This window comes from Saccoglossus kowalevskii, chromosome 19 (assembly GCF_978046115.1).
Source record: "Saccoglossus kowalevskii chromosome 19, keSacKowa6.1, whole genome shotgun sequence".
NCBI classification, from domain to species: domain Eukaryota; kingdom Metazoa; phylum Hemichordata; class Enteropneusta; family Harrimaniidae; genus Saccoglossus; species Saccoglossus kowalevskii.
The window spans coordinates 26,121,558-26,147,114 of NC_140659.1; the positions used below are offsets into that span (position 1 = coordinate 26,121,558).

General features: G+C 34.9%; 1 protein-coding gene across 1 annotated transcript; it reads left to right on the forward strand.

Annotated features, from left to right (window-relative positions):
• Nucleotides 1-166: 166 nt before the first annotated feature.
• On the forward strand, nt 167-25,150 carry LOC100376665 (putative neutral ceramidase C). Its single transcript, XM_085493607.1, has 19 exons — nt 167-705; nt 1,132-1,284; nt 2,676-2,852; nt 3,280-3,407; nt 5,612-5,689; nt 6,488-6,608; nt 7,690-7,812; nt 8,681-8,767; nt 11,232-11,336; nt 11,801-11,882; nt 14,711-14,823; nt 15,913-16,007; nt 16,852-16,891; nt 17,009-17,107; nt 21,157-21,252; nt 23,316-23,459; nt 23,982-24,035; nt 24,153-24,238; nt 24,626-25,150. The coding sequence occupies exons 1-19, from the start codon at nt 412-414 to the stop codon at nt 24,801-24,803; spliced, it is 2,253 nt and encodes a 750-aa protein (XP_085349733.1). The 5' UTR covers nt 167-411; the 3' UTR covers nt 24,804-25,150.
• The last annotated feature ends 407 nt before the right edge of the window (nt 25,151-25,557 follow it).

Genomic DNA, 25,557 nt, shown 5'->3' on the forward strand with positions numbered 1-25,557 from the left:
TGTAGAGAACTACTCAAGCAAATGAAACAAATAAATAGTACTTAAAATGCGCTGGATACAATAGATTTAATCCATAGCCAGAAAATGTTCAATAGTTTTCCTTTCAAAGTTGAATACTACGATCAGATTGGCCAAATGTTGCCTTGGCTCGGTAAAATCGAAATTGAAACAAACTTTAACAAACATGAAAATGGATCTCAATTTCCGCCGCTTTTAAATGGCCTATCGCAATATGAATGTTTACATGTACACCGCATATCACTCACTGCATCCGCGTTATAACGTGTTCTTACTAAGATTGTGACCTTTGACCTCGAGTATATGATGAATAATCGACATCATCTGACCATTTAATCCGGGGTTGTTTACTCTCTGGCCAGTTACCTGATTCACATTGTCTCAGTCGCAATTATGGCGAGGACGCTGGTTTTCGCGTTGTTGTTGGTAGCATCATGTTGTTTTGTCAACTCGCAAGGAAAGTCGCCAACCAAGACTGGCAAGGAACATTTGGTTAAAGTTATGAAGGGGCATAAGCACGGAAACAAATCACAGCACATGACCGACGCGGCAACGGTGGCAGAGGTCGTTGAGGCCCTACCGAAGAATCACAAAGAAAGACCCGAAATAGCTGACAATGCGGCTGGGAATTTCTACATAGGTACTGGTATCGGCGACATCACTGGCCCCGCTGCCAATGTGAACATGGTAAGTGTATGAGAACTTTTATTAATCTGTTCCCCATCCAAATGTGTATTGGGAAACTTCGACCCTGCAATTCAACAGATAATTATTAAAGCGAGTGGGTCGTCCCCTGCGCACGCGCGGGAATTGAGTCCCAAGCGATGATAACAACACATGCTAAGAACGCAAAGGCTCATGTGTAGACGCTTGTTTGTAAACAATGACAGCTATGGCATATGATGCATGCGTAGGTGATGAATCCCTGCTTTAAAGTTTTTACTTTGACCATATTGGTTATACTACAAAATATACCACATTGACCTGGCGAACAAAAAAATCATTTCCTAATAATTTTTACAATGTCAGTAATGTATTTATTTGTTTATTATTATTCAAGTTTTTCAATTCGTCTTTGTTTTCTATGATATAAACAACTGTTATTTTTTTCAGATGGGTTATGCCAATCCTACTCAGGTTACGGGCGGCATTCACCTACGGCTGTACAGTAGGGCTTATATTATTGCTGATAAGACTGATGAAACCCAAAGAATATTATTTGTAAGTGCTGACATGGCCATGGGGTCACAGTTGGTCAAACTGGAGGTAAGTGATTATCATTATATTTCAAATTATGAGTATTGAACTTAAACTTGATGAAATACTGTACACTGCTTTAATTTTGCTAGAGATAATTTTTTATTTCCTGAGTCAATGAAAATGACGAAAAATTGGTAGTAGTGAAAATTTCTCAACATGCGTGAAATTTTATCTTCATGAATGCTATAAAATGTTCAATTCGCTAATATTCATCCCAACAGCGAAAATTAATAGTAGCATTCATGCACAGCTCCTTAGCACTGCTAAGAAGTCAAATTCCTTAGCCTGTGCTAAGGTAACCTGCATGAACGCTTAGCACTGCAGCGTACGAGAAAAACTGTATTTTAGGGGACGGTTCGGCAACAGAAGACTAAGCAAAGACACAACCAATTACGTAGAACAGAGCAGCAACGTTTATTGATGACGGGAACAAAGACTACCGAAAAACATACATTTGCTTTGTCTTTGAATAGACTTATATTTGACCTTCGGAAAAAGGCGCGAAAATTAATCCCATGTGGGATTGGTCAGTAACTATCAGTAGCCTTGGACATGATTGGTCCGAATTAACTAGTTGTGATTGGCTAAAGAAATCACTACAGAATCCGTATGTGAAGTCTAGCTCTAACACATAAATTTTAGGATTTATGTTTCCGATAAGCATGGGCTAAGAAATGCTAAGTACGGATTAATTCTTGCCCATTTTTAAGACGCAAACCAGATCTTTAGCACGGGCTTACGAAGTGTGCGTAAATGTTTAGCTTGGGCTTAAGCGCCTAAAACGCCATTTTATTAAATTTTCATGTAAAAAATTTACTATATTCATAACTACTGCAAAATGACTAATTTTTACTGAGTTTAAATTTCACTGATTTACCATTTCAGGCATATTCATTGGGTTTTAAATTCACGGTTTTATCATTTAGACAATGTGTTCTATGCTAAATTTTACATATTCACTGGGTTTTAATTTAGCGCATTTTACAGTCAGCAAAATAAGCAAAATTAAAACCCGGTTAATAATTAACCCCTTTACAGTATTCATAACTATTCAAACACACATAGAAAGATTGTTCTCGAAAAAAAATGAACTGTCAGAATGAGACTACATCCTGTTATTCTGCAATTTTTACTTTGTGGGTTTCTTTCATATTGTTTTATAACTGTAGAACTATCTTGAAATGATTGAAGATTTTTGTTTAGTTTGGGCTTTACTTAGCCCATGCTAACCGCTGTTTCCTCTCGTGCATGAAAACATTTGGGTTTAATAAGCAAACATATGAGATTAGCTTCAATCGTAGCTCGTACGTACTTCGTACAGTGGAACACTACATATATGAAGTAGTATATAACAGTAAAAAGGCAAAAATAAATTGAATGTTTTTCTTTGTCGGCAGGTATTGAATAGGTTGCGAACTATGTACGATGATCTTTATACAGCAGAGAATTTCTGTTTAAGTGGAACACACACTCATTCTGGTCCCGGTGGATATCAACAATTCGTACTGTTTGATATCACGTCATTGGGATTCGTCAAAGAGAACTTTGAAGCCATTGTGCAAGGTATTGTCAAGGTCAGTATGTGTGTAGTGAAATTCAAGTTCAATATTTGTTGTATTAAAAAAACATAATAATAATTAAATTATGTTAAAGGTGACAGGATGGGATACTTTTAATTTGATAGGTTGGCTAATAGCGTATTTTAGATTTTAAAGGGCAGCGGCTTTGTTCAGTTTGTAAAATTTATAAAATGTGTATAAAAATAAATGGAAGGGGTTTGTTTTGTCGATACAGTTATGGGCATAAAACTGTACCTAATTAACCTATTCATGAAAATTTATAAATACCGATCATTAGATGTCATTTAATTCAAAAATTTAATAGTGATTGGTCCAAGAGCTAAACATTACCGGTATCTACACCAATAATGTGCTCACTTGACATGGCGTAGCATTTCAAATATTCTAATTTAAAAATTCTAATTGATTCACTTTGTTACAGAGTGTACAACATGCACACAGTAAACTTACATTGGGGGATATCTTCATAAATGAAGGTGATGTCATGATGAGCAACATCAACCGAAGTCCAACAGCTTATCTCAACAATCCCGCTGATGAACGAAATAAGTATGTGAACTATTCATGCAGTTCTGTTTTGTTTAGCTTCAATGTCACTTTGACTTTATCCCATACACAATTCACCTTTTTTAGCTCCGCTGTCGACTTTGTCGAGCGGAGCTTATCATATGAGTGATTGTCCGTCGTCGTCCGTTGTCGGCATCCGTGTCAATGTTTTACTTTTTTGACTTCTTCTTGAAAGCTAAAGCCTGAATGCTTTGATACTTGGTGTATATGTAATTTTTGGTAAAAGTGATATTTTCAACTTCTTGTTAAACATCGCAAGTCCAATTGCTTTGATATTACATATATAGCTACTACATGTGGACCTCTCTCAGATTTGTTCATTTTGTGATGATATCTTTAATTCTCTAATTTTAGTGAATATTTTTGTCATTTTTGGTAAAAAGTGATATTTTCAACTTCTTGTTGAAAACCGCAAGTTTGATTGCTTTTATAATACATATATAGGTACTACATGTGGACCTCTTTCAGATTTGTTAATTTTGTTGTGAAATCTTCAATTATTTAATTTTGATGATTATTTTTGTCAATTTTGGGGAAAAGTGATATTTTTGACTTCTTGTTGAAAACCACAAGTCCAATTGCTTTTATATTACATATATACGTACTACGCGTGGACCTCTCTCAGATTTGTCCCGTTGCTTTTTATATACATATTGTTCATTTTCTAATGATATCTTCTGTTCCTTAATTGAAATGTGCATTGCTAACAGCGGAGCTATCTCAGTCGATAGGCTGCTTGTTTATCTGATTCATTGCCTATTTTGTTATGCTCCATAACACACATAGTAAAAAGCAAATGCCAATGTTTTGAATTTTCTTTAAACCTATCAGTACTAATTTTCCAAATTTGATGGTTTATATAAGGACATTAATACGGATGATCCGGTCACATTTTCACCACTTTAATATTCCGCTCTCTCTAACCGTAGTTGTTTGAGTATAAACCTCTCCGGGAAAACGGCAAATTGGCAAAAAATTAGGGGGGGGGGGCTTATAAACAGACAAAAGTTAAAACTTCTCCGGAGCAATAATTTATGCATAAACAAATCATTATGTATGATACTAGAGTGTCTTCATCGACTAGCATCGTCAACTGCATTACAACGCGGAAGAGATTTGCCGAGTTTGTAGTACGATCTTTTGGCTTGATTTTTGATGGAAAAATGGCAAGATTTTTTTTTTCAAATAAAAAAATAGTTGTTTTCACACTAATCACAATTATATAATAATAAATAGACTATTTTAGCCGTCAGGGAAGATTGAAATGTCCGAAAAATTATGCCAAAAAATTTCGGGGTCAACACATCCTTCAGAAAGTGAACAACCGTTATTTACATACCAAATAATTTTGCCAGACTCGGGGGTGGGTGGGTTATAATTGGATAAATGACTTGTTGTAAAATGCTGTAAATGTGGAGGGTGGGCTTTTACTCGAGCAGCGATTTATACTCGGACAACTATGGTAAATTAAAGTGGTTTAACCTTTTAACTACCAGACTTTTCTTGTCCAAATTATTCTGCATTATATCCTATTTATTCACTTAATTATGTCACACAAATACTTTGTCGCTAGAGAAACTTATTACAGCAGCAAAATTTAAGGCTGGGTTAACCTTTTCACCACCAGACTTTCTTGTCGAATTATTCTGCATTTTTTTTTTATATTCTTCAATATTTCTGGAAATGAATCCTATTGTTGGAGCAACAGACAAATTTGATCAATTTTAAGTTTTTACACAAAAGATTAGGCTATTTTTGTCCTAATCTTTTGAAGGGAAGTGCAAACTTATAAATGGCACTATTTTGTGAATTTGAAAAGAGGGGATTGGTGGTGAAAAGGTTGAAGTATTTTGAATATATGAGTTGAAGTAAAACATTGAAGTCTCAGAGCTGTGCATTCAAATTTTATGTGAACAACCAATATGATTTATGCATGTATCATCGCATGGGACCCACATCGAACATGACACGAAGCAATAACTGTGGAGGTTTAAATGTTGCAATAATATCTATTTTTAGACTGGTTAAAGGGTAGTGGTCATCACACTACGCCATGTTCAATATGGATATTGTAGTGATGTACAACGCATGTAAAATGCATTGTTTACACGAAATTTTAACACTTGCCAGGTGACAATTATCGTTTAACGCAATTACAAGTTATAAAACGTTTTTCTTTATTTTAGGTATCAATATAATGTTGATAAGGAAATGGTGCTGATCAAAATGGCTGGTACAGATGGCAAAGATTTAGGAATGATCAAGTAATATTTCTTCTTTTTATTAAGAATATTTATTTGACTTGAAAGTGCTTTTGTTCTCATCATCATCCAGGGATTTTTTCAAACAAGAGAACAGGGGCGCAGCGCCCTCATGCCATGGCCATAAGTGATAGTCATGTCATCATGTTTCCATCCTCAGAGGGTGTCACACTTGTTTATGTTTTGTGTATGAGCAGTGACTGCATTGGTGGTTGGTGAATACAAGTTGTTCACAACTGAAGATAAAATAATGGCATTGTTTGCTGCTGTAAATATTCATTTATGTTCGTTAACAAATTACTTATTTGTAACTGCTTTACAGCAGATTGTGAGTTAGTGGTGATAATGGAGCGACATTGTTATCAGATATTCATCTGTTGGTTTGCAAAAATTGTAAACCTATGACTTGCATCTCAGTGATGGCCATGTATTAACGTTTTCAAATTCACCACCAGTTCCCTCTTTTCATCACAAATTCACAAAATAGCTCCATTTATAGTCTGCACTTTCTTACAGAAGATTGGTACAAAAATAGCCAAATCTTTTGAGTAAAAATTTACTAAAATTTTGTCTGTTGGCTCCTATATTGGGGTTCCCGAAATATTGAAAAATTAAGAAAAAGTGCAGAAAAATTTGGGCGAGAAAGTCTAGTGGTGAGAAAGTCAAAACCCATCCACTTTCTAAATCTGCTTATAGAGAAAGTGTCACTATATTTGAGTTTTTTTGCCAAGTGATAACCGCGGTTATCAGTTCATCCATATTCATAAAACATTTATATGATAATATCTTTATTTTTGACAGCTGGTTTTCAGTTCACGGCACCAGTATGAACAACACAAACCATTTAATCAGCGGAGACAACAAAGGTTATGCTTCATATATGTTTGAACAGTTATTGAATCCCAATACCAGACCTGGACAGGTGAGAAATACACACATTGGTGTGCAGATGTGGTTGAGAGCAATTGACAGTGACTAAATATCTCACAATGTCTTGATTAAGTATGGATGCATAGCCCCACCCCCTCCCCATGAGGAAAACCATTTGAATTCCATCATATTCCCCACCAAATTGTTGGACAAACATCTTGTTCATTTATTTTTTGATAATTTCTTCATTAATTTTGGACCAGACAGGCATAATTAGTCCCCGTTGGGAAACGGGGACATATAATTCAATCTTCGTCTGTGCATGCGTACGTGTCCGTCTGTCATATTTCAGAATCCTTTGGACAGATTCTGTTCATTCTTTGCATGTGCCTAGTACTTTATGTGGGACATATGTACATGCAGTAGCTTTATTATTGATATCTTGTGAACCTGAATATGAAGATTGACATTTGTGCAGTTATTTATGAGTATAATTTGATCAGGGTAAACTTTGCCAAAAGTAGTTTTGAATTGTCAGATATCACTGTCAGAAATTCAAGTGCCGAGCTGTTGATTTATTTTTCTGAAATTCAGTTATAACTTTTTCTGAGCAAGACTACAATGAGATTGTATAATAATTATTTTGAAAGAATATTTAATACTTTACCTGGTAATATAGCCATTCAGTGTCAGAATGTGACCACACGTGACTTGTTTGTTTTGTAAGTTCACATTTCCTTTTGCAGCCATGATTGGTGGAAATACATTTTTTGTTTTGGTTTTTAGCATGTTTTCTTTTTTAATATGATAATTTATTGATTTCTATTCAACATATGATGTCAGAATGTCACTTGTGACCATAATTAACCTGGTATTTCGGCTACATTAATGTGTACTTCTTAAAACAGTTTTGTGTCACCAAAGAAGCATGTCATGTTGCATCCTCTCAAAGAAAGTTCAAGTGGAATAGCATAACAAATCCTTTCATAAAAATTCTTTGTTATTCTATAATTTCATGTCCGACTACCTCATTCATCACCTAACATCTCAGCTGCAATTAAAATTGTAATTATGGCCAGTTATCGTTAAAAATGAATTCATTTCAGTGTGTTAATTAATTGTCCTATTTACAGGGTTCTTTTGTAGCTGCATTCGCTCAGACCAGCGAGGGAGATGTCTCGCCTAATACCAAAGGACCACATTGTTTAGATACAGGGTTACCTTGCGATGTGGAAACAAGTACATGCAACGGAAAGGTGCCAGTCTTATTTGTTTGAATTTATGTTAGCTACTGACTTGTTCCACAGTCTGTAGAAAACTGTAAATCTACAATAGAGGTGCTATATATAGAAACAGATGAACTATCATCTGATACATTATTTAACAAAACCAATAGATCTACAATAGATAAATATAGACCTGCAATACCAGCTAGATAAGCAAATGATGGATCTACAATAGATACAACATTTTAAACACTAAATCAAAAAGTAGACAAATCTACTGTAAAATACTTTATTTTAGCTGGAATCAATTTTCGCTGAAAAAAAGATATTTTGTGTGTTTTGTTATAGAATATATTTTCACTGATTTTTGACGAGTTGAATGTAAAATATAGGAAAAAATGTATATTCACTGGATTTTATTTTCACTGAATTATGCCTTCAGTGAAAATTAATTCCAAGTAAAAAATATTAAGTATTTTACACTACTGAGCATGTTACTGCACATATTTGCAATGCATTATGGGAGATAACCTCCCATTGTATGAAAAACTAGTATCATCCGGGAAACTCACTAGAATTATATGTAAATTCTTTGGAATGAATTCACGATGTTAGATTTCATATCAATAACAATTTTGAGATATAATAAATAATCTGAATCTAGTGTAGAAATTTGGACCATTGACCATGATATATTTGTCTTTTGTATCTCAACAAATTGTCTTGTTACCCCAATTTTTTTCGATTCGATATTCTGATGGTATGAACTTGTGATAATGAAAATATGACAAACATGACATTTATAAATTTTAGTTTGGGTCAAATTTACTAATAAATACTGTTAGTGGGCAATTAAGTAAATATACATTTGGTGATTGTTTACTATAATTAATTACAGACTGAAAACTGTGTTGCGTTTGGTCCTGGTGAAGATATGAGAGAAAGTACACATATTATTGGAACTCATCAATTCAGTAATGCCTGGGTAAGGAGTGGATTTTTATAACCATGATAAATTGTAAGAATTGAATTGATTGGAGGTATCGACTTGGCCCATGATGCTTTTAGATCAAAGAATTTTGGACCTAGATTACACTGTAATGGTGGACTTGTGGTATATTGACCTAGATTCCACTGTTATGGTGGACCTGTGGTATATTGACTTAGATTTCACTGTTATGGTGGACCTGTGGTATATTGACTTAGATTTCACTGTTATGGTGGATCTGTGGTTTATTGACCTAGATTACACTGTTATGGTGGACTTGTGGTATATTTACCTCGATTTCACTGTAATGGTGGACCTGTGGTATATTGACTTAGATTTCACTGTTATGGTGGATTTGTGGTATATTGACCTAGATTCCACTGTTATGGTGGACTTGTGGTATATTTACCTAGATTTCACTGTAATGGTGGACCTGTGGTATATTGACCTAGATTTCACTGTAATGGTGGACATGTGGTATATTTACCTAGATTTCACTGTAATGGTGGACTTGTGGTATATTTACCTCGATTTCACTGTAATGGTGGACCTGTGGTATATTGACCTAGATTTCACTGTAATGGTGGACCTGTGGTATATTGACCTAGATTACACTGCAATGGTGGACCTGTGTTACTTGCCTTATGTTTCACTATTATGGTGGGCCTGTGGTATATTGACTTAGATTTCACTGTTATGGTGGACCTGTGGTATATTGACATAGATTTCACTATTGTGGTGTGCAAATAGTACCGGTATATTGGCCTGCATTATACTGTACTCTTTGACATGTATATTGGCCTAGACTATAGTTAAACTGTGGACCTGTAGTGTACTGGGTTACATTGTATTTGTTGGGAACATTGGATTACACTGTAATGGTAGACCTGTGGTATATTGACCTATGTTTCACTATTCTGGTGGGCCTGTGGTGTATTGACCTAGGTTACACTGTAATGGTGGACCTGTGTTACTTGACTTAGGTTTCACTATTATGGTGGACCTGTGGTATATTGACCTAGATTTCACTGTAATGATGGACCTGTGGTATATTGACCTAGGTTACACTGTAATGGTGGACCTGTGTTACTTGCCTTATGTTTCACTATTATGGTGGGCCTGTGGTATATTGACTTAGATTTCACTGTTATGGTGGACCTGTGGTATATTGACATAGATTTCACTATTGTGGTGTGCAAATAGTACCGGTATATTGGCCTGCATTATACTGTACTCTTTGACATGTATATTGGCCTAGACTATAGTTAAACTGTGGACCTGTAGTGTACTGGGTTACATTGTATTTGTTGGGAACATTGGATTACACTGTAATGGTAGACCTGTGGTATATTGACCTATGTTTCACTATTCTGGTGGGCCTGTGGTGTATTGACCTAGGTTACACTGTAATGGTGGACCTGTGTTACTTGACTTAGGTTTCACTATTATGGTGGACCTGTGGTATATTGACCTAGATTTCACTGTAATGATGGACCTGTGGTATATTGACCTAGGTTACACTGTAATGGTGGACCTGTGTTACTTGACTTAGGTTTCACTATTATGGTGGACCTGTGGTATATTGACCTAGATTTCACTGTAATGATGGACCTGTGGTATATTGACCTAGGTTACACTGTAATGGTGGACCTGTGTTACTTGACTTAGGTTTCACTATTATGGTAGGCCTGTGGTATATTGACCTAGATTTCACTGTAATGATGAACCTATAGCATATTGACCCAGATATACTGTAATGGTGGACCTGTGTTACTTGACTTAGGTTTCACTATTATGGTAGGCCTGTGGTATATTGACCTAGGTTACACTGTAATGGTGAACCTGTGTTACTTGACTTAGGTTTCACTATTCTGGTGGGCCTGTGGTATATTGACCTAGATTTCACTGTAATGATGAACCTATAGCATATTGACCCACATATACTGTAATGGTGGACCTGTAGTATATTGACATAGATTTCACTGTAATGGTAGACATGTGGTATATTGACCTAAATTTCACTGTTATGGTGGGCCTGTGGTATATTGATCTAAATTTCACTGTTATGGTGGGCCTGTGGTATATTGACATAGATTTCACTATTGTGGTGTGCAAATAGTACCAGTATATTGGCCTGCATTATACTATACTCTTTGACATGTATATTGGCCTAGACTATAGTTAAACAAAGGACCTGTAGTGTACTGGGTTACCTTGTATTGTTGAGACCATAGTATATTAGATTTCACTGTTATGATGGAACTGTGGTATATTAAACTGTGGACCTGTAGTGTACTGGGTTACATTGTATTTTTGGAAACATAGTATATTGGATTAGATCACCATGCAATGGCAGGCGTGTAGTATATTGAGCCTGTGTGAAAATCAAGGTCAAACATTTGCAATAACTATAAAATATTTCCTGTATATTAATATTATATATTTGTATAATATATTTTAGGACTTGTATCATAGTGCAACAAAACAGCTGTCAGGTAAAGTTGCATATCGACATCAATATGTAAACATGTCTGATTATACAGTATATCTGAATAGCTCTACAAAGGTGAGTTAACTTAGCATCATATGAAAAATATTGCCTCATGAGGAAAACATTAATTATTTAAAAAAGCTTGCTTAAACCTACTTTTTCTCATAGGAAAACATATTAAAATTAACTATTTTAACATATTTTTGAACTTTCTCAACTTTGGTTAAATCATTAATTATTCAAAATGGATACTTAGACCAAGACTTTGCCACATGGGATTAAATCATTAATTATTCAAAATGGATACTTAAACATACACTTTGTCATATGGGATTAAAAAATTAATTATTTAAAATGGCTATTTAAACATATACTTTGCTACATGGGATTAAAACATTCATTATTCAAAATGGCATACTTGCCTTATGGGGAAAGCATACGTATTCTAATTAGCCACCTAAACATACTTTGCCTCATGGGGAAATATTTGAAAATGGTACTGTAATAGACGTTCACTAGCAATCACTTATTCTTCTCAGGTGAAAACTTGCAAGCCGTCTTTGGGTTATAGTTTTGCTGCTGGCACCACTGATGGACCTGGAGCTTTTGACTTCACACAAGGTATATATAAGTGTTATTGAAAATAGGATGTATTACACACACATTGCATGTGACTTTTATCAAACAAAGCACATGTCTGTGTCGCTTTTAGAATCTCCGTCTCATACTTGTAATACAGTAAATTTCATGAAGGTATGAATGGTTATATACCCTATATATAAAATATGTTTTTGAAATGCAGTCCCTCACCCCTTGGCCATTTTCGCTGATTTTTAGTCGCCGGAGTGATTCACGTCCCAAATTTTGGTTCTCCGGGCGTCTCTAATAAATACCCTATCTAACCGCTGGACTGAATTAGCTAAATTATGAAAAATTCATAGAAGATTGGGCGAAAATCGGTCGTTTTTGGCCTCATCGTTTTTTTGCTCGGAAACGCAAGGGCGATAAGACTCGATTTTCAAGAACGCAGGTCGCTCGGATCGGACAGTTTCTATTGTTTCGAGTCTGTTGTGTATCTAGAAACATAACAACTTTGTTTTTTGGTGAATATAGAACATGCTCTGTTCCAATAAAGGATTTTGATATGCAAATCGAACAATTTTAATAGTTCCTTATTGTAACGTCTCCCATATAAATAGTCCTGTACCCCCCAGAATTTGACAATGGTACTAGCCCAGAATTGACTTTCTGTTCAGCGCGTCTTTGATTGTAGCAATGTTTATGCCACTGTACGAAAATACGCACACTCGCGAATTTGACAACATTCACTTGAGCGTTTTAGGATAGTGGGAATAGAAGCAAATAGATGGAAATGCCAGTTACGTCACTCATGAAGATTGATGATTCGATTGCTGGCCGGGATAGATGTATTTAGTGTTCATTTCTATGCATATTGTCTACACCTGCGATTCTCAATTTCGATGTGTAAAATCATATCGCTGCTGTGGACGGCGACGGCTGACAGATTGTTTTGGTTCTGCGGCTCGCTTGGCATGGGCAACTGATTTTTAGGTTTCTGTTTTTTTGATATTCTGACGTTCACTTGGTCGTATTTTGTATATACCACTCAGACACAGACAACAAGTAAGTAAACGGGCCGGAACATAGTCAACATGCCAGTGGGACTCTGACGGCCCCGGAGAAAGCGCCATCTTACAACATTAATGAACGAAATTTACATTACAATTTCATGCTTCCGAACAATCTGATATTTATGCTGGATAACAAAGTATACAAGTACTGTCTACAATATACTGCATAATGGAAATACCATACCTATCTAACCGCTGTTGATTTTTGTACAAATTTCCAAGAACACAAAACAAACAACTGACAACAATCGACAAAACAAAAACACTACACAGTCACTGCAGCCACACCAGTAAGAAAAAGATACTGTGGAACTCATTGCAAATGTAAATACAAAATAAATGTCAGTGAATACAATATTTAATAATTTGCAGCCTCGATGGACAAGTTCACAACCTCTAATATTGCAAAACCGTTAGTTGTGAACTGAACTTTAAATCTCATCAGGATATCCACATGAAGTTACACAGATGCAAAAAAAATGCAATATTAAGACAAGAAAATTATGCTGTTTTTGTCAAGGCTATATACTAAATTCCCTTATTTTGGGTGTACTTTTAAAATGTAATCATAGTACAAATGTAAAGTAAACAAAATTATCGAGTGATTTTGGATTTGTTGGAAAAGTACTTGAAATGCTGTGACATGGTCTACTATTGGTGGTGGGAATTACCAAGCCAGTTTATAAAACAAGCCGGTAGGCTGGTTGGCATCCGCTCCGCTCAAAAACAAGTACATGTATCATGTTTTCGGCTGTTGTCATGGTAGGACGTGAACGTGCAGCTAACGTCGGTTTATAACTAAAACCGGGCCCCGGTTTTTTGGCTGTTACTGTGGCAACGATAGGCCAATTTTTTTCTTCAGATTTTACCTAATAACTAGGGTGATGGTGTGACCTGCCTGTCAAGTTTGAGGGAAATAGGCCAAGCCAAAACAATCACAGAAGAATTAATACGTGAAAACACCGGAAACCACGCACTCAGAAACACAAAATTGATTTTTAAGGGCAATCCTAGAACGGATCGCCAATAGTGAACAAAAATGTTCGTAAATATTACTGACCGCAAAAGACGCTCATCGCGAAGTGTCTTGTTTTTTTAAATAAAATATAAGAAGACCAGACACCGGGACCACACAATACCAATGTACTTGTCATTATGAACTATCCTCGGGGGCGGACATCCGGGCATTTTCACCGTCTGGCAACCGGAGGCGATGAAAACATAGGCCCAAAACTCGCAGAAACCGGTATTTTGGGATGATTGTTGAGACTCCTCTGAACAGTGTAACAAGATTAGCCCTACGTGTGTAACATATATAAATTTGGTTGTTCGGGATTACTTCAAAGTTGAGTTTGTGTTGTTTTCTCGAATTTTCACCGGCTCGACCGGCGTTACACAGCAGCGCGCACAGAGCCCATAAAAATACTTGTACAGTGGTGCGCGTCGTAGCAACGTGGAACGTCTTGTGACGTAGCTCCGCCCCGAGGATACATCTATGTTTGATTTAACATTAATGAACCCACCTCACTGCTAGTAGAGAACAATTGTTTTGGTATGTATTGTAGAATACTTTATTTTTGCTCAGAATTAATTTTCACTATTTTCACTGAAGGAATGATGCAGTGAAAATAAAATCCAGCGAATATACCTTTTTTTCTATATTTTACATTCAACTTGTCAAAAATCTGTGAAAACATATTCCATAAAAACACCCAAAAAGTCTATTCAGCAAAAATTAATTCCAGCTAAAATAAAATATTTCACAGTATATGTAATTACCATCAATTTATTTTTTAGGATCTACTGAAGGTAATTTTTTCTGGGATGCAGTGAGGGACTTCATCCATGATCCATCACAGGAACTTATTGACTGCCATCAACCTAAACCAATATTACTGCCAACTGGGGAGGTATGTAGTGGTTTAGTTTTGACTCGCCAATAAAATGATTCAGTGTGTAAGTAAATATTGTTGTCGGTGTTCACAATATATTTACTCATTAAAGTAATTAATTTTCGTAATTTGATTAATGACATGAAGGAAGAAGCAAATGTAACAATGCATGAATACATTTATTTTTATTTTTTGAATTCTCAAGTCAAGGGAAAGCTGTAACATTTTGTATTTAATTTAATTTAAACCTTTTCACCACCAGACTTTTATGCCTAATTATTCTGCATTTTTTTATCTATATTCTTCAATATTTTTGGAAATGAATAACTCTAATTTTGGAGCCAACAGGCAAAATTTGAGTAAATTTTCAGTTTTTACTCAAAAAATTTGGCTTTTTTTGTCTTAATCTTCTGGAAGAAAATGCAGACTATAAATGTGAATTTGTAATAAAAAGAGGGAAATAGTGGTGAGAATGTTAAGCAAAATTTCATCTTTATGAATTTCATCTTATGAAATCATGAAAGCAGCATAAATATATCAGTTTAAAGCAACATCACAGAATGATCCAACTTCATTTAAAGAGTTATAAAAATATGAATTATCATAAGAAAATGGTCAAAATTTTCATTTTTGTACTGGTTTCTATGGTGAGATTATTTATTCATATTTCAAAATGTTACTCGATTACATTGGCTGAAAAAGTCATAATATATTTTAAATGATATGAAATCTAACATTGTAAAACCATTTAAAAACATTTCCAGTGTGATACTGGTTTTCTATTTTGTAAAGTATGGGAGGTTATCTCCCATAATGCATTGTATATATATGAAGTTATATATGTTCAGTAGCGCAAAGTTTGAATTTGGCTCAAACTGACTTAAAATTTGGTTTTATTTGACTAAGGATTTGGATTTCAATGTTACAATAAGAAACTTTAATTACATTGAAGATGATTGTCACCAATTTTGCATTCTCCCAGTGGAAAAAGATATGCAGGTGTTTCGAAACTTTTTTAAATTAAGAAAAATTAAGGCAACAGAAATGTGAAAATATAGAAACTTTTCTTATTAACAGCACACTCATTTTATAACTTTAAATTGACAGTTGAAGAAACCGTATCCATGGCATCCTGATATTGTGGATACACAGATATTTCAGATTGGTAGCTTGGCGATTGTAGCCGTACCTGGAGAATTTAGGTATGACATTCTTATAATTTGTACCACAGCAGGTGTAAAACTAGATTTGATATACATGAATGAGGATAGCGCAATTAATGTATGCACTCAGACAGTACACAGGCATATGATATGATATTAATGATATGAAATTGCTAAGATCGTGTTAAGAGAGATCAAGTCAGACATGTCTTGTTTTGACTAACCAAATGTTGTTCCTGTCTCTAAAGCCTGGCATCGCATCTATGTTCATGGTTTTCACAGCCTTGGTACAATCGACATGATGACATTAGAAATAAGTCGTGTTAATTGCTTTTAAAATCTCAACAATATCTCATCGGCTATTTAGGAATAATTGTTATATTGCAGACGTATGTTATGAATGATGAAGAATTGAATGTATAATAACTGTGATATCAGCTGTGTATCACTGTGTTAACAAATATTTTGAGAAATTCAATCCACACCAAGAAACTGAACACATGTTGCAAGAAATTATATTTTTGAAAGGATATTTAACATTTGTTAGTTTAATTTTTAATCAGTAAATCTACAAATCACATTGTATGTCAGCCATATCAAGTATTACACAGCATTAATGAGAACACTAGTATGCACAATAATTGTCACTGTTCTTCAACCTGTCATACCAGGGTATGTAAATCTGGCATTTCTTCTCATCATTGCTGGCCGTCTTCATTGTAGTCAGTGTCAGTGTTTTGTTTTTTTGCTGATACAATATTAATACTGGATTTGCAATACTATAATGTTATCTCCAGTATTACGCTGTAAATAACCACATTGCACAACATATACAAACATTATTTCTGGTTATTATAGGTGTTTCCATTTGCATTCCTTTCAGCACTATGTCTGGCAGAAGATTGAGGGATGGTGTGAAGAAGGTAAGTGTCAAGTCTCATGTCTTTACATACAGGATCAGTATATTATGTCACCATGCATATACACTATATGTGATACCATGGAGGTATGGTGATACTAAATATATATCATTTCTATAGGTATTAACAGACAATGGCTGGCCATCAGATACACATGTCGTCATTGCAGGATTATCTAATGTTTATACACATTACATCACAACATTTGAAGAATACCAGGTAAGTATTTTCAAGTTTACTTCATCTTGACAATTTAGTTTGTTCTTTTTTTAGCCTACTCCATAACCTCCATTAATAACCTCCCTTGGTGATGGTTGTATTCTCTCAACTTAATTAGTTTGTTGAACCAATTATCACTGAAACTGTTTGCACATCATTCTCATAAACATGTGTGTATTCAAGCTAAGCTCGTATGTACCTGACCAGTATACCTAGACAAACTTGGCACCTTGTCCCACTGATCATCATTCTACCATGTAAGTGATTGACACTTTACCCCAGGTAATGTTTGCATGCACCAATACAGTATTTGCTCATTTACTAGTGCATAAATGACATCTATTGACACTTTACCCCGGGTAATGTTTGCATCCACCAATACAGTATTTGCTCATTTACTAGTGTATAAATGACATCTATTGACACTTTACCCCAGGTAATGTTTGCATCCACCAATACAGTATTTGCTCATTTGCCAGTGCATAAATGACATCTATTGACACTTTACCCCGGGTAATGTTTGCATGCACCAATACAGTATTTGCTCATTTACCAGTGCATAAATGACATCTATTGACACTTTACCCCGGGTAATGTTTGCATGCACCAATGCAGTATTTGCTCATTTACCAGTGCATAAATGACATCTATTGACACTTTACCCCAGGTAATGTTTGCATGCACCAATACAGTATTTGCTCATGTACCAGTGCATAAATGACATCTATTGACACTTTACCCCAGGTAATGTTTGCATCCACCAATGCAGTATTTGCTCATTTACCAGTGCATAAATGACATCTATTGACACTTTACCCCGGGTAATGTTTGCATGCACCAATACAGTATTTGCTCATTTACCAGTGCATAAATGACATCTATTGACACTTTACCCCGGGTAATGTTTGCATGCACCAATGCAGTATTTGCTCATTTACCAGTGCATAAATGACATCTATTGACACTTTACCCCAGGTAATGTTTGCATCCACCAATACAGTATTTGCTCATTTGCCAGTGCATAAATGACATCTATTGACACTTTACCCCAGGTAATGTTTGCATGCACCGATACAGTATTTGCTCATTTACCAGTGCATAAATGACATCTATTGACACTTTACCCCAGGTAATGTTTGCATGCACCAATGCAGTATTTGCTCATTTACCAGTGCATAAATGACATCTATTGACACTTTACCCCGGGTAATGTTTGCATGCACCAATACAGTATTTGCTCATTTGCCAGTGCATAAATGACATCTATTGACACTTTACCCCAGGTAATGTTTGCATGCACCAATACAGTATTTGCTCATTTGCCAGTGCATAAATGACATCTATTGACACTTTACCCCAGGTAATGTTTGCATGCACCAATACAGTATTTGCTCATTTACTAGTGCATAAATGACATCTATTGACACTTTACCCCAGGTAATGTTTGCATGCACCAATACAGTATTTGCTCATTTGCCAGTGCATAAATGACATCTATTGACACTTTACCCCGGGTAATGTTTGCATCCACCAATACAGTATTTGCTCATTTACCAGTACATAAATGACATCTATTGACACTTTACCCCAGGTAATGTTTGCATGCACCAATACAGTATTTGCTCATTTACTAGTGCATAAATGACATCTATTGACACTTTACTCCAGGTAATGTTTGCATGCACCAATACAGTATTTGCTCATTTACCATTGCATAAATGACATCTATTGACACTTTACCCCGGGTAATGTTTGCATCCACCAATACAGTTTTTGCTCATTTGCCAGTGCATAAGAGACATCTATTGACACTTTACCCCAGGTAATGTTTGCATGCACCAATACAGTATTTGCTCATTTGCCAGTGCATAAATGACATCTATTGACACTTTACCCCAGGTAATGTTTGCATGCACCAATACAGTATTTGCTCATTTACTAATGCATAAATGACATCTATTGACACTTTACCCCAGGTAATGTTTGCATGCACCAATACAGTATTTGCTCATTTGCCAGTGCATAAATGACATCTATTGACACTTTACCCCAGGTAATGTTTGCATGCACCAATACAGTATTTGCTCATTTACCAGTGCATAAATGACATCTATTGACACTTTACCCCAGGTAATGTTTGCATGCACCAATGCAGTATTTGCTCATTTACCAGTGCATAAATGACATCTATTGACACTTTACCCCAGGTAATGTTTGCATGCACCAATACAGTATTTGCTCATTTACCAGTGCATAAATGACATCTATTGACACTTTACTCCAGGTAATGTTTGCATGCACCAATGCAGTATTTGCTCATTTACTAGTGCATAAATGACATCTATTGACACTTTACCCAGGTAATGTTTGCATGCGCCAATACAGTATTTGCTCATTTACTAGTGCATAAATGACATCTTTTGACACTTTACCCAGGTAATGTTTGCATGCACCAATGCAGTATTTGCTCATTTACTAGTGCATCAATGACATCTATTGACACTTTACCCAGGTAATGTTTGCATGCACCAATGCAGTATTTGCTCATTTACTGGTGCATAAATGACATCTATTGACACTTTACCCCAGGTAATGTTTGCATGCACCAATGCAGTATTTGCTCATTTACTAGTGCATAAATGACATCTATTGACACTTTACCCCAGGTAATGTTTGCATGCACCAATGCAGTATTTGCTCATTTACTAGTGTATAAATGACATCTATTGACACTTTACCCAGGTAATGTTTGCATGCACCAATACAGTATTTGCCCATTTACCAGTACATAAATGACATCTATTGACACTTTACCCTGGGTAATGTTTGCATGCACCAATACAGTATTTGCTCATTTACCAGTGCATAAATGACATCTATTGACACTTTACCCCAGCTAATGTTTGCATGCACCAATACAGTATTTGCTCATTTACCAGTGCATAAATGACATCTATTGACACTTTACCCCAGCTAATGTTTGCATGCACCAATACAGTATTTGCCCATTTACTAGTGCATAAATGACATCTATTGACACTTTACCCCAGCTAATGTTTGCATGCACCAATACAGTATTTGCTCATTACCAGTGCATAAATGACATCTATTGACACTTTACCCCGGGTAATGTTTGCATCCACCAATACAGTATTTGCTCATTTACCATTGCATAAATGACATCTATTGACACTTTACCCCAGGTAATGTTTGCATGCACCAATACAGTATTTGCTCATTTACCAGTGCATAAATGACATCTATTGACACTTACCCCAGGTAATGTTTGCATGCACCATTACAGTATTTGCTCATTTACTAGTGTATAAATGACATCTATTGACACTTTACCCCAGGTAATGTTTGCATGCACCAATACAGTATTTGCTCATTTACTAGTGCATAAATGATGTATATGACATATTGACTACCGGTAATGACTGTTTTTAATGAGTATGCAATAAATTCAATAAATGGTGGTCTATATTTGTTATATTGTTGATGTGTTTCCAATACATACTGTAGTTAGATAATGTCGTCCCCTGTCGACTTAGTTGAGTGGAGCTTATCATATGAGTGATTGTCTGAAGTCATTCGTTGTTCATGTCAACTTTTTACTTTTTCCATTTCTTCTTGAAAGCTACAATTCTTATTGCTTTGTTACTCGGTGTATATGTACCTTGAGCAGACCTCTCTTAGATCTGTCCATTTCGTGATGATATCTTCAATTCTCTAATTTTAGTGAATATTTTTGCCATTTTTTGTAAAATGTGATATTTTCGACTTCTTGTTAAAAAATGCAAGTTTGATTGCTTTGATATTACATATATGTACCTCAGGCAGACCTCTCTCAGATTTGTTCATTTTGTAATGATATCTTCATTTCTTTAATTAAAATGTGCATTGCTAACAGCAGAGCTAACTCAGCTGAGAGACTGCTTGTTAAATTGTGTAATAAAATTACATTATTGCAGTGATGAAGCATCTGCACATGTGTATATGTGAATGTAGATTGTCTTTATTTACTAACATTGATATTTCTACTTTAGGTACAACGTTATGAAGGTGCTTCTACTATATATGGCCCCCATACTCTGAGTGCCTATAAACAACAATTTGAAATTCTTGCAGCAGCTTTAGCGAAGGTACATGTATTTTTAATTTAACAGTGAAATCTATCTCTCAGAACTGAGAAGATTTTTCAGTTTATAGGGAAAGAAAACTTTTCAAGTCTACACAGACAGAAATTGATTTTTTTAGCTCCGCTGTCGACAAAGTCGAGCAGAGCTTATAGTATTACTGATTGTCCGTCGTTGCCGTCGTCACCGTCAACTTTACATTTTCGACTTCTTCTTAAAAACCTAAAACTGTATAGCTGTGAAACTTTCTAGGAAGGTACCTTGGGTGGTTCTCTCTCAGATTTGTTCATTTCGTGTGGATATGTTCAATTGTCTTATTTATAGCAAATATTTTTGTCATTTTTGATTTTCGACTTAATCTTGAAAACCGCTGGCCCAAATGCTTACTTGGTACTTGGTATGTAGGTATCTTCATGTACCTTACTCAGATTTGTTTATTTCGTGATGATATCTTCATTTCTCTAATTTTGATGAATATTTTTGTCATTTTTGGTAAAAAATTATATTTCCGACTTCTCCTTGAAAACTGCTTGTCTGATTGCTTTGATATTGTATATGTAGGTACATCAGGTAGACCTCTGTCAGATTGTTGATTTTGTGATGACATCCTCAATTCTCTAATTTTGATGAATATTTTTGGGAAAAAATTATATTTTCGACTTCTCCTTGAAAACTGCTTTGTCCAATTGCTTTGATATTGTATATGTAGGTGTATCAGGTGAATCTCTGTCAGATTTGGTAATTTCATGACGATATCTTCAAATCTCTAATTTTAGTGAATATTTGTGTAATTTTTCATAAAAATGTTATTTTCAACTTCTTGTTGAAAACCTCCAACCTGATTGCTTTGTAAATTTATTTGTAGATACCTTGGGTGGATCTCAGTCAGATTTGTTAATTTCATGACGATATCTTCAATTCTATATTTTTAGCAAATATTTTCATCATTTTTCATCAAAAAAAATATTTTTGACTTGTCCTTCAAAACCAGTAGTCCAAATTCCTTGATACCTCTATTCGATTTGTCCATTTCGTAAAGATATCTTCAATTCTCTACTTTTAGTGAAATATTCTCCGCAACAAAATCAAAAAAGTTGGTGTCTTGCGATATTAAAGCAGCTAGCATTAAGTTTAAATTGCTTCTTAGTCATTGCTTTCAGAGCATGCATCACAAACAGAGGAGCTACATGTATATCAGCCAACAGGCTGCTAGTTTTAAATATTTAAAAGATTTGAATATTTTTTGTCAAAACTAAGGAATAACACATCAAAATGATTGTAGTGATTGATATACAAGTCACAGCAACTATTTCTTCCTCACAAATGCTGACAAATTAAACTTTTTACAGTAGCAAGGATTTATATGATAAGGGTATGTAACAGTATGTGATATCTATGTACAGTGATATGTGATCAATATAAAACGATCTTGAGAGTTCCATGCATGCATCAATTGAATTAATGTATTTAAACCAAAGGCGATGTGAACAGAAATAAGCTAGATTATCACCGTATTCCAAAATGAGCATAATACCTGCTTTCCATATACTGTGGCCCTCACTAAGTCACGACTTATCAAGGGTCGCAACTTATCGAGGGATCTCATGAAAAGGGAGTTTATGCATTGAAAATGGATAAAAAGCACATATATGTATACTCGCATGGATTTATTTATAGTATGTTTTCTTTATTAAACAACATATATAGAGCTTTATCAATGGGAACCTCAGTATCTCAGTAATTGACGGCCAGTAGGTGTTAAATTGCCTCCTCCAGGATGCAATGAAACAGCAGTTCTTTTTCTTTAAAACTTCTGGCAAAACACAATCACTGAATTTTTGGGAACCATCCTCAACTTAGCCGAAACCATGACTTACTTAGGTGCGACTTACTGTTATTAACATAAGCTAGCATATACCAAACCCCTTATAAATTTTGTCTACATGCGTAATATAAAGTAAAAGTTGTTCTGTAGTTTGATTATATGCTTTTAAAATATTGACTCAGTAACACTTGACAGGATAAAGTACGTAGTCCTGATTTGATCTTTCATAACTTTACTTTGTTAGGATACAACAGTAGATCCAGGACCCGCTCCACCTTTCATGTTACAAGAACAGATATCGCTGCTTCCTCCTGTATTTTTTGACAGACCACCACTTCTCAAAAATTTTGGAGATGTGTTAAGTGATGTACTACCAGTGTATACAAAGGTATGTTAGAATGAAAAATTTATAAAAGGCCATGATAAACTTGTTATTGCGCCTTGCGAATCGAGTACACAAGATAATCACAGAAGTTTTCAGTGGAACATTTCTTACAATGAGCTAAAAAGTGTAAAAATAATGTTGTTTATTTGACATATTTTAATTAGATGTCTTGACCACTATACCCAACTTCTGGAGGTTCTTATTCCTTAGACAAACATGCATATAATGTATCTGGTTTAAGATGAACAAAACCTCCGAACTTAATTTAACTTCATATTAATTTCTCCTTACCAATCCACAACTTCAGCATATGATGTCAGGGTGTATATATTGGGCAGACTTACAAGGTGTGAATAAAACTGTAAATTGACACGTTGCATCTTAATATTTTTAAGTAAATGAAACATTATTGGCAGGGTGATACTGATTTGTTTTTCAAGTTAGTTTTTCACTAATCTCACCAACTATTATTAAAAATGATCTTTTTGTATTTTTGCTCATTTTATAATTTTTCTTTATTTTCAGAATTCTAATGTCAATGTTACATTTGTTACTGCTAATCCAAGGAACAGTCCACATGTAAGGATTTTAAATATAAAGTCTGTCTTCTTTTAATAAAACATACAGACTTTTCTTATTCTTTTGTTTTTATAATTAAAGAAATCTGATCATATAATATGTGCAATTTATTGACAGCTGGAAGACACTTATCTGAGTGTTCAATTCAAGGAGAATGATAGTCAGTGGCAAGAAGTTTATAATGATGCTGATTGGTGTACTCGGTAAGTGACAGTGATGCTGATTGGTGTACTTGGTAAGTTATAATGATGCTGATTGGTGAACTTGGTAAGTTACAATGATGCTGATTGGTGTACTTGGTAAGTGACAGTGATGCTGATTGGTGTACTTGGTAAGTTATAGTGATGCTGAACTCGGTAAGTTACAATGATGCTGATTGATGTACTTGGTAAGTGACAGTATTGGTGTACTCGGTAAGTGACAGTGATGCTGATTGGTTTACTTGTTAAGTTACAGATATGTTAATTGGTGTACTTGGTTAGTGACAATGATAATTTGCATATTTGGCAAAGTGAGTCACACTGATTGGTGTACTGGGTAAGAAGTGACAGTCACACTGATTGGTGTAACTTTTTTTTTCATTTTCATAGCTATGAATGGATTCGTAAAAACATTTTGCTTGGTGAAAGTGATGCAACTATTTACTGGGATATACCAAGTAACGCAAAACCAGGATACTATCGGATTCAACACTCTGCTTATGCAAAACATGTTCTGGGAGGAATTAAGCAGTTTCTTGGAACTTCCTCTGTATTTGAAGTTAAATAGTGTTATGAAAACAGAATACATGTAGAATGATGATGGCGACAACATCACAAATGTACACAATTGTGGGAATGTTTTTAAGATATGACTCTATCAATGTGATATAATTTACTCGTATACATTAACAGAAAATAGTGTTTCAGAACTTCCTGAAATTTAATTCGCAGCAGTATTTGTGCGTGAAATTTTATTTTTAAGCAAAATGATCTTGTATTTGAAAATGTTTACTTGTCGTATTGCGAGTGCAATACATTTCATATGTTCTAAGAATTGTAGATTTTATACATTTTTAATGACTTGAATGTAGATCATGTTTTCTATCATAAATTAAATTTAAAATAATTTGCAAATTTTGAGTGTGAAAGTGATTTTGTGCCAAGATGAACTCCATCAAAATATGCATGATGAGATAAACCAAGCTCTCTATTTTGAAACAATCATGCTCACAGACCTATGCACCAAAAATAAATTGTGTCGGAACATTCTCTAGCACATTCTTGATGCTGAACCACTGAAGATATACAAGTATATTTCAGTTTACTAAAACTTAAAAATTTAGTTGAAACTAGGCAAACAGAAGCGTAAATTAGTTGAGAGGTAAACCGAGAAGCCACCAGATAATTACCCATCAAGCTTTGCACAGATCATTCTGAAGTCATCAGACACAATACCCATTTTGAAAAAATGTTAGTGACTTAAATTTGTTATTCATTAATAGTTTAACTCGTTTGTACCGATAGCTTCTATATTCATATTG